The sequence below is a fragment of the Lygodium microphyllum genome, chromosome 15 (assembly GCF_053477565.2).
Source record: "Lygodium microphyllum isolate KBCC chromosome 15, Lygodium_microphyllum_v1.1.10, whole genome shotgun sequence".
NCBI classification, from domain to species: domain Eukaryota; kingdom Viridiplantae; phylum Streptophyta; class Polypodiopsida; order Schizaeales; family Lygodiaceae; genus Lygodium; species Lygodium microphyllum.
In genome coordinates, this window is record NC_141149.1 from 115,587,532 (window position 1) to 115,598,335 (window position 10,804).

At 38.8% G+C, this 10,804-nt stretch overlaps 1 protein-coding gene across 1 annotated transcript; it reads right to left on the reverse strand.

The window, feature by feature from the left end:
* Positions 1-958: 958 nt before the first annotated feature.
* LOC148024945 (uncharacterized) lies at positions 959-5,212 on the reverse strand. Its single transcript, XM_087693788.1, has 6 exons — positions 4,382-5,212; positions 4,029-4,115; positions 3,565-3,660; positions 3,079-3,295; positions 2,763-2,902; positions 959-1,403 (listed from the first exon to the last, which is right to left on the reverse strand). Exons 1-6 carry the CDS (start codon positions 5,141-5,143, stop codon positions 1,197-1,199), a joined length of 1,509 nt encoding a protein of 502 aa, XP_087549914.1. The 5' UTR covers positions 5,144-5,212; the 3' UTR covers positions 959-1,196.
* Between the last annotated feature and the right edge of the window lie 5,592 nt (positions 5,213-10,804).

A 10,804-nucleotide genomic window follows, 5' to 3' on the forward strand; every position in this document is an offset into this window, starting at 1 on the left:
TACATCAAAGATTGATAGAGATTATATGACTTGCCTAAAGTAGATGATGGGTTCAAAATTTATCACATATTGGCATAGTGATATGGCTCAATGCTAGTAAATTGTTGAGAGCATAGATCAAGTAAATTAATTAAGTGTAGGTACTATATGATCATGACTTGATCATGACCAATATGCACTTTTGTAAATCTCAATAACAAGCTGAATTAGATCTCTAATTATGATGCTAATTAGTATAACTGTAGGGCAATTGGAGGCTTCTCAAGCTATTCTTCGTGACCTTGCAGTGCCCCTCTTGTACTTTAAGGAATGACTTGTGTTCCTTCTTCCTATCTTGGACAAAGATGAAGATGCTCATGTTGATGAATGTATGGATCAAAATTCCTTATCGTAGCCTCCCCTTACTACATCTCCTTTGATGTTAGCTTTCTGCCTTCATTGGATTCAATGTTCACAAAAAATCGATGTTTAATGTAAAGTGAATTACAAAAATGTCAAAAAGACATTCATAATTTAAGAAATAATGTTAAAACCTTAGACTTTTAAAAAATTTGAGCTATAGATCGAAATGGCAAATACATGTAATTTGATTGAAAAATCCCTCCAAAACTTTGAGTTATAGGTTTTTGTATTTGCCACCAAAAATGTTTTTCACAAACACTGATGGGACTATAACTCTTTGAATAACAAGAAGCCCCATGTGCATCCAAAGACATCTACAAAATGTGCAATGTGCAATGGGCAAGTTTTAAAAGGTTTTTGATTTTCAAATTTCAAGAGATATAGCTATAAAATCAACATGTCTCTATTTATGATGTAGTGTGAGAAGATGTGTGTGCATTTTCATTTAATGCACAGTGACCACACAAAAGGAAGATATTTACTAACACATTGAATATTTAGGATTTTTTCATTAAGAAGAAAAGAGAAGGCTTGGGAGCATGATACATTTGCCATGAAGGGTTGGGATTTGGTTGGGCAATGTAGGTTAAGGATGTGATTTGGTAATGTAGGTTTGGGATTTGGTTGGGTTATACTAGATCTCTCAATTATAAGATGGTAAAGAAAGCATAGGGGTATAGATGTATAGGCTAATGAAACAACCGCCGTGTCATATTATCAGAGGATTGCTACAAATCGCTGAGTTGGCGATGATCTTCTTTGGGCAAGAAATGCGCTTAGTTAGAGTACGTGGTCTAATCGTAGAAGTACATGGCCGTGGGGATAATAAACTGGTCAGGATCAGAAGTATGATCAGAGTCTGGGCTTAACATGATATCAGCATACTGACATGGATGATGAAAGCAAGAAGAAGAAGAAGAAGAAGACGCGCAGGAGGATATGATATCTGATCTTGCTGCCTGCAGGTCTCCAATGGCGGCGCAGCACTCCTTGGCCGCCTCCTTTCAAGTAAAACCCCAAGAAAACACCAGAATATCAGTCTCTCTAAACACCAAGAACTCCCACACGCAACCATGCTTACATATTATATTAGCCCAACGTTCACATGGCTTAGACCTGCAGTTCTTAAGTTTTTAGAAAGAAAACTCGTGTTTCAAGCATATATCTAATATGTTCTTTCACATCTTTCTGGCTTGTCTAGCACCTCATCAGTTACTTGACCGATAGTTATAGACCATACAAGACATATAACATGAAATGAACATTTTACAAGACCAATACTTATGTGGGTGCTAGCATACCACACCAAGGATCCTCAAGTCTACTACTAACATGTAAACAACAAGTGAAAAAAAATCAAAGTTTACTATCATTATTACCACTCAGTGTGAAAATCGATACACTAACATCAATGCTAGCATCTTGTACATTGACACTACGAGACCACATCTAATATATTCTATGCGTCTTGCATTAACATTATAGGTGCTTTACGATTTCTTTCTATGCCCATTTTTGTGCATCTCTTACACCCATGCACAATACAATATTTGGCGCAATTGCTTGGGAGATGTTTTTCCAACAAGTGCCTCATTGTATTAGCTACACTAGGATCATATTCACTTCTTGATTAACTTGAGGTCTCATTATCTTAGAAGAGAGCATGAAAAGAGATAGAGCAAAAGATAAGGGTATCTAAGCTCTTGTAATTAAGAATGTGCATGGTGTGCTCTTGGAAAATATTCACCAAAACACTATTCTAAAACATGTCATTCATGACCTAGCTAGCAAGCATACCTTCGGGTGGAATTGTTAGCACAATGAAATTATTAGGTTAAGAATATTATTCCACTCAAAGGGTGAAAGGTATTGAGTCCATGACCTTAGGAAGCTTCCTCTAAGGAAAATTGAGTGATCTAGAGTAATCAAGACTTGGCTATTTATAAGTCTTAGAGTGTTGTTTATATATTTCATGAGCTAACTCACCTTGTTGGTAGTCTATGGAAGGTATGAGTTAGTCCTTCAGCTCTTTCTAAACAAAAACCTAGGAGCTATATCTTTTTACCATTTTGATATTTTCCATTGGTATTTCATAGCTTTTCATTATCTTAGTGCAAATTTCCCAAAAGAAAACCTTTCAATGATAAAAAGAGACACATTTGAATAGGGATATAAATTTCATTATTAGCATTTGTACACTTTCATGTTGTCATACAAAAAATGTTGCCAAAAATTATGTCTATCGCTTAAACTAATCTCTCAACATGATTTATTCTTGCTCAAGTACTAGAAAAATTGTATTTTAAGAGCATTACAACTATACAAATGCAAATTAGAGATGAATGGTGTGTTAGTAGTACCGTGTTTATTATAATGGGACGAAGAGCCATGCAAAGGGTATGAGTAATGGAGGCGACTTCTAGGGGTAGGAGCTCCTCAAGTGAAAATTGGAGCACACTCATGGCAACAAGGGTAACTTCATATTGGAGAAAGTAAGGTTCTGTATAAAAGAAACTACCATTATGTTCATCAATGTTGAAATTTACTTTATGTGTGTGTGTGGGTGGGTGTGCATGTGGATATTGTATGCATGTGCACATATGTGCTCACAAAGAGAGAGAGAGAGAGAGAGAGAGAGAGAGAGAGAGAGAGAGAGATTGAGAGAAGAGTTCAAACCTAACAATATGGCTCGCATAATCTCATCCACCCTACTTTGAAGTAGGTTGAGTAGATGATGATTAGGGATGGTGATCATGATGAGGTCTAGCATGCTCACCACAAAGTCCCACATAGTCACACCCAACATGCGCCATTCCAAGGACTTGAGGATGGACACCTCCATCACCTTTATTTCCTCTTCACTAATTGTATTGTAGCTTGTAGTGCCCATATTCTACCCACAAGAACCCACAATAAATATGATGAAGTTCAACATAATGAGTTTTGTAACATGCAAATGTTTGCAAGAGATGTAAAGTCATATGTTTGTGCTTTGTTTGTTTGAGAAAAGTACCTTGTTGTTAAGTCTTAGTGGAAGCGCAAATATGTTTCATTGCACTTGTTTTTTAGTAGTATAGGCCAAGTGTCTTATTATCTTGCTGTATATAGAAAGTTTGAATGTGATTTACCTAAACTTAAGAAATATGTGAAGATTAATTTTACCTGAATGAAAGAAATGTCGGGGGCATTGCTATGCTCCATTTTGAGAGCAATCCAAAGGCATGTCATTGCAGCTAGATGGATATGCAAGCTGCTCACCTGATAAATGTTGGTCATTGCACTTGAAAGTGTGAGTGTTGAGAGATGTGTGTTCTTGGTGGAATGTTGAAGTAGCTAGGTAGCATAGGTCAATTTTGTTTTGCATGTATGTGTTATAGTAAGCCCACTTTTGACATGTTGTGATGACAATGGTCAACATGAATTGTGTGTGTGTGTGGATGCATTCTACGATTCACATAAACGATGAGTGCATGATCAATGGAAATAGAACTTATAAGGGTGTTACATGTGGTTGGATGATGTTCTTAAGGTAGTAGTAAAATTCCCAAATGGCTTTGCCCTTTGCCTACATTGTCATTATAACAAGACTTTCTTAGTGTTTGTTATGGTGTTAGAAGCTCTCATACCTCACCGGTTGTTAGCAGCTGGTTGCTGAGATAGCGGTCCAAATAGGCGACAGCTTGAGCTGCGATGCAAGTGGTTACTTGTTCCACCTATCACATCAAATTCACTGCCCAATTAGATATAGCAGGCTGTGAATGAAAATCATGTTCGTTTAATAATTTAAACGTGCCTTGATTATTACAATGTCAAGCATCCATGGCGATGATTATAACTGCATCGAATCAATGGCGAGAATTATTGATTGTTGTCTGTTAGGCTTTCTTTATAACTGCATTGAATCGATGGCGATAATTATAGATCGTTGTCTGTTTTATAAGAATTATGGTAGCAATAGATCAGGCTTTAATTAGTGTACCTGCAGTATCCGTTCCACACTCTTCCTTCTAGAGCTGGCTATGGTGAGGGATAATGGTCTGGAGCTGCTAAATTTGAGAGGATGTATGAACTGTTGATCATGGGATGCATAGAACAGTCCCTGTCGACGATGATGTTGACGATGAGATGTCATGATAGAATGGGAGTATGCCTTGAGTGGCCTGCAGTGGCTCCATCGCTGCCTCTCCAGCAAGACCTCCAGCAGATTATGCTGATGAGGATGCTCATCAGACGAGCAGGATAGCTCATTCTGATCCGCCATGGATGCAGCGTTCCCATCATTATAATAATCGTCGTCATCATCTGAGTTGAATTCCCTGCAAAGAAGGCTAAGCTCGTCTGATCTAATATCCTTGCATGCATCGATGCAGGCTGGAACAGGCGCACAGCTGCAGCACTTCATATCGTCCATGGCGTCATCACTGCAGTTTTGATCCATATGACCATGAGCATTCATGATACTACTCATGTCATCATTAGCATGATCTGTATCGTCCGCATCATCGGCGCCATACCAGCCATGACCTGTGATTAGGTTATCATAAGTGGGTAATGTATCACAGCCGGAGCTGCTTGAGAGATAGCCATTGATGTCGTCGAAGCTGCAGTCGCATTCTAATAAACAAGCAGGACACTGATCAGCTATCATGGGATGATGAAGGTGATTATGATGATAATCAAGATTAAGATACTGCTGCAAAGAAGTATATCGATTGCTGCAACAGCTGATTTGATGAGCCATACTCAGATCTTCTAATTCCCAATCGGTCAGAGACTGAATATCATGATCGTGATTAGTATCGCCGATTAGGTTTAGGAGCTCATGGCAAAACAGGTCGGCTTGAGGCTGGATTTTGGTAAGGCGCTGATGATGGTCATGGTCGTGATGATGGGCAGACGCAATTAGGTTATGGCTGCAGGTGTAGTAGCTGCACTGAGCGTCCAAGGTAGCGGCTGCGGCCATGAGGCAAGGTCAGAGAGAGAGAGAGAGAGAGAGAGCGAGAATACTGAATGTGTGTGTGTGAGGTCAGCGGAGGGTACGAAGGATTGTTAGCTATGGAGGGGAGTCTTTCGGCTGCATGTCCAGGGGCGGGGGGAGAGAGAGAGAGAGAGAGAGAAAAGAAAAGGATGAGAGAGAGTCAAGAAGACTTCGGCCGAACGGTCTCGTGAACGTCTCTCTCTCTCTCTCTCTCTCTCTCTCTCTCAAAGAGAAGACAAGGATGAGAGAGTCAAGAAGAGCGGCGATGGTATTATCTTGGAGGGGCTGATCTCTCTCTCTCTCTCTCTCTCTCTCTCTCTCTCTCTCTCTCTCTCATAGCTTCCCTCTCTAGCTCCTAGCTCCTTAATCTCCAAGCTCTATAAGCAAAAGAGTTCAACGCACAAGTCACAACTATAGCCACATTTCTTTAACTTGCAATAGAAACTAAAGTCTTGTATATCTATATATTCATGGGTCATTATGCACATCTAATAACCCTTGTTTATCAATGCTTTTGATCAACATTTTATAATATACTAATAGATTAGAATATAGATATCATTGTTTTCTACATGTAAGAAAGAAAAACAAGGAGTTATTGCTTGCAAAATTGTAGCTCAAAATGAAGCCACAATCATGTAGCTAGTAGCTCCCTAGTCTTTTTAAAAACATCCATGTATGTAAGAAGTCATTGTAACATATGGAATCAACATATGAAATAGTCTAACATTGTGACATTGAAAATAAAAGAGATCTAGAGCACTACCTATGGCATTAGCACATGAAAGAATTTCCAACTCATTCGGAATCACAATACACCACACACTAACATTGCAAGAGGGGGGGAACCATTAACGATACCATTCATCATAGTGTATGCAACAGTGCATAGGCTTGCTAATCACATCGCTAAATGATACCCCATATGCAACATCTCTACTGACACTTTTTTACATCCCTTATTGCATCTTTCAATGCCATACATAGGATGCTCACCACCCTAAAATAAATGGTGTGGCATAATCAACAATGCTCATCATTTATGAGATGCACTGTAACTTTTTTTTTACTAGGCCAAGTCAAGGTCACAAGTTGTATTCTCATTCTTTCTCCTTTTTGCCTCTCTCTCTCTCTCTCTCTCTCTCTCTCTCTCAACGCATTAATAATCTCTAGAAATTAGTCAAAATTTGAAACATTCTCAGATAGACTCATTATCTTTGTACACATATATTCAATTACTCAATTTAATCCAATGTAAATGTGCTTGTGGAGGATGAAAAATTCATTGGCATAGTGGTGTAAGAGAGCAAGAGGTTTTCAGGCATGGTAGTAAGAATTGCTATTAGTGCTAAAACCCTAGGGGCTTGCTAGAGGGATTGTTTGGACCTTATTGAGGTTGTTTGCTTTAGTAAAGAGATATGATATAAGGATTGAGAGAACAAAAGACAAAGATATTAATAAGAAGAAAATCATAGTTAGTAGCAATATAACAATGATGATGATGATAAATCCCTTGAATGGCTTGTTTGTACCCCTGCTCCAAATATTTAATCTTCTCTCATAAAATAGATATATATGGTAGTGATAATTAATATATATAGTGCCTTAGAGCTCATGAAAATTCTCATAAAATGCCTAGTGAGATATGCCAAGTGAGATTATGGACATACAATTCATATAAAGTTCTTGATAAAGGATTATACGAGGAATTGAGAGAACAAAAAGATGAAGATATTAATAAGAGGAAAATCATAGTTATTAACAATATAACAATAATATAAATACTAAAATTAATAATAATGGTAAGAATACTACTAATAATAATCATATTGAATCCCTTGAATGGCTTGTTTGTACCCCTGTCCCCAAATCTTTAATCTTCTCTCAAAAAAAGATATATATGGTAGTAATGGTTAGTATCTATGGTGTCTCAAGAGCTCATACCCATAAAATGCCTAGTAAGATATGTAAAGTGAGACTACATACATACAATTCATATAGGTTCTCGATATAGGATTATAATTAGCAAAGCTTAAATCACTAATCTGATCATGATTATAAGCTAAAGTGCCAACCATTGCTCCTTTTATCTCAAACAATCATGAACAAATTAACAAGCATGTCACTATGGATTGAGATCAATATCAATATTTCTATTAACTGAATTGTTATATAAGCTTATAAAGTGATCTATTTACATTCCATTTGGTCTATTAAATCCTAGTTACATTTTCAAATTGAGAGCACATTTTAGCTACAAGAGAAAGGGGCGATTTCAAGAGAGAGAAGGTTTTATGGACCCTTTCAATTTGCATTATCAACAACCTCAAGGGGTTCACTATATATTTACATATCCTCCTCTATGTCACATGCATTCAAGACATATATTTATGGCATGGAGATAGATGGCTTTGTTCAAGTTAAAAGGTTAATTTAGAGACAATAATTTTTTTTTCATCTTAAGGTAGTGGGTGGAATACAATATTTTGTGTAGTACAGGGAGTTTGTAGTGAGCCAAGAGAGTAGTATCAAATTAAGGAACTAGTGGGGACATCCATTGTTGTATGAACACCCTGCACTATTGGACTTAAGATCCTGAGCCATCCTAAATATAATCTCCAAGTTGGACTTTGACATTTCATGAGAACTTAAAATGGTCTCAAGGGGATTCATTTTATAGAAACGAGCACATTACGTGCATTTAAAGTTTATATTCTAAATCCTTTACGTTAAGTCTTTTAATGAATTTAAAGCATCATTTTTTATTAAGATTTATGACTACTTTTAAAATTATTTTATACCAAATATATTTTTAAATGGTTTTTTGTAAGTTAAAAAATAATAATTATCCTTCTCTTGGAATCTCATGATAGGTATATTTTTGTAAATCAACTCACTCTCTTGCGCCAAAAATGGCTAATGCTAAAAATGAAAAAGGTTAATTCTCATATTTCTTGAGAATTGTTGTAGAGGCCAACTACCAAGAACCATGGACCACTTATTGTTCAAGCGTTTCAAGCGAGCACTAATGGCTACCTCTCACATAGTCGATGTGCTATCCCTCTCTATGAGTGCAGTGAGCTTACCTCGATGCCCGAATGAGTTGCCTCCTCCCTCAAGCACACCGGTAGCTCCACGATTCTTGATGCAAGCTCAAGCATCCTCAAGCCTCCACCCCCAAGCCCCATCCTCCATAGCTGCGCACGAGAGAAGAGAAGAGAAGAGAAGAGAAGAAGAAGAAGAGAGGAGATGGTGGAGAGCTTCACGTCCTTGATCCCTCACCCTCACACACACACTCCCTCACACTCACACTCCCTCTCTCAAGCACACACAAGCAAGCAAGAGGAGAGAAGAAGAGAAGAAGAAGAGTCTCTTGTTGCTACACACCAAAGAATGAGCTCTCATTCACTTTTTGAACTTTATATACATGCCCTAAAATCATGGGGGATTCACTCATAGTAAAGAAGACATGTCACCTGTATACAAGGACTTCTAAAAAAACCCCTATTTATGAAGCTTGTAAGACTAATATATCCCCCTATTTAAGCTTATAAGATATATACATATATGACTTTTTATGTATCCCCTCTCTTAAGCGTAAGTCTTCATAGAACATATACTAACTTTCTTTTTAAAAGTTGGAATTATCCTAAGCAATTCAAAGTATCAAAATGGTCATATCACAAAGTGATTTATGTAGTGGCACTTGAATACCGTCAAAGTATGTGTCGCAATGTTTTTGAGTGCCTGTGCCCCCTTACCACATGAGGAGAGAGAGTAGGGGAATCAAACCCCTTTATACTTAAAGTGACTACACCAAGCGGACACCAAGCTCTCTTTAGAAGAAGGGGAGTTGAATGTCTCTACAAAAACCATGGGAGAGTGCCAACTCCCCCCCTCCCACACTATGATTAATTCAATAACCCTACTATGTGAGGGTTTAGGGCTTTAACCTTACTTATCAAGGTCTCTTGTAAGCCATGGACAAACCAATCTATGGAGAGAGGTGATGTATCCCCCCCTTATTTTTTCCTCCTATCCCCTCCTTAAATTTAAGTTCAGTATAGGAAATTAAGAGGGGGTCTACCTCTAATGTATACGCTGAAGTGTCCCCTTCCAAAAACCCCCCTCCCTTACACTCACGTGATACCATAAAACCCCCCTCCCTTTTTCCCATTCCCTTCTACTTGGCCTATTTCTTTAGTTTATGCCCGTCTACCCTTTTACAATTTACACAGGAGGGAGCCTGGTGCTCTTTTACAAAAACATTGGGGCACCTTTCAATTAAATTGCGCTTTTGCCTTTAGCTTGATTTTAGAGGCCATCCTTGCGCCTTCGCTAGTTCTCTATTCTACTTCTTCCATTCCCTCTATATTTTACTTCTTTTTCTTCTGTCTTGAGCTGGGGTTAACTTTACTCCCCTCCTAGTATAGTGCCAGTCCCATGGCACTGATGGGGAGTGGTAGGAAGGAGGGATAGATGTAGCCACGGTGGCTTTTTTTTGAGTGTGTATACAAGACCTTGTGGGGGTTGGTGTTGTGTGGACCAGCCCTTGAAATTGGAGATGAAGTTGGGGTGGGTCTCTCTTTGCTATTGGGTGTCGTGAGGGGATTTGTCGTTTGAAATTGAATATCATGTTGGACGAATCCCTGTGTGAAGAGAGGCTAATGGGCGGATCCATATTTGAAATTGAAGATGGTTTGAGACAAATCTACCTTTTGAAATTGAAGATGGTTTTGGACGGGTCCGTCTTCTGAAATTGAAGATGGTTTTGGATGGATCCATCTTTTGAAATTGAAGATGGTTTTGGATGGATCCATCTTTTGGTCCTCCGTTGGGCCTTTTCTTGCATTGTTCCAAATGAGATTCTTCATTCACTTTTTGAATGGGACTGCCTCGGTCTATCTCTGTTGTGTTTCAATGGTATGGTGATATTGTCGCATAAGATGGCCCTATTCTTAAGCAGGTGCTGGTTCCAGGACACTTGATTTTTTGAGCTACTGAAGGTTCAATGAGAAAGTGCGGATGTGTGAGTCGATGTTGATGGGGTGTCAGGGGAATTAGGCTTGGTAGGAATAGATCACCCGGTTAAGGTGATGGAGGTTGGGGGCATATTGCATGTTTGATTGGGCCTCCGAAGCTGGTGGTTGGGGCCTTTGTTTGTACCTGAAAAGAAAAGAAGGTGCACTACATGGGGGTATCTACTTCACTGTGTGGTGCATTGTGCTTCTGCTAGTGGAACTCGGAGTTGGGTTGAGAACCACAAGCAAGCTTGGGTATTGTCCCCCACCTGAGGACCTAGTGTGTGCATAAGGGGGTGCGGTGCGGGCAGCTTAGGGTGACAAGTCTAACCATAAGCGAGTGTTATTTCCCTAGGTATGTCCTATCCTTGATGTGCCCTAAGCGTGGTAGTGAGGGATCAAA

Excerpts from the sequence above, each read along its gene's own strand:
- LOC148024945 (XM_087693788.1), bottom strand. The coding sequence starts at position 5,143 with ATGGCTCATCAAATCAGCTGTTGCAGCAATCGATATACTTCTTTGCAG. Across the intron at positions 4,116-4,381 it reads GTGTGGAACGGATACTGCAG|GTGGAACAAGTAACCACTTG; the intron begins GTACACTAATTA and ends TTGATGTGATAG. Across the intron at positions 3,296-3,564 it reads CCGACATTTCTTTCATTCAG|AATATGGGCACTACAAGCTA; the intron begins GTAAAATTAATC and ends TCTTGTGGGTAG.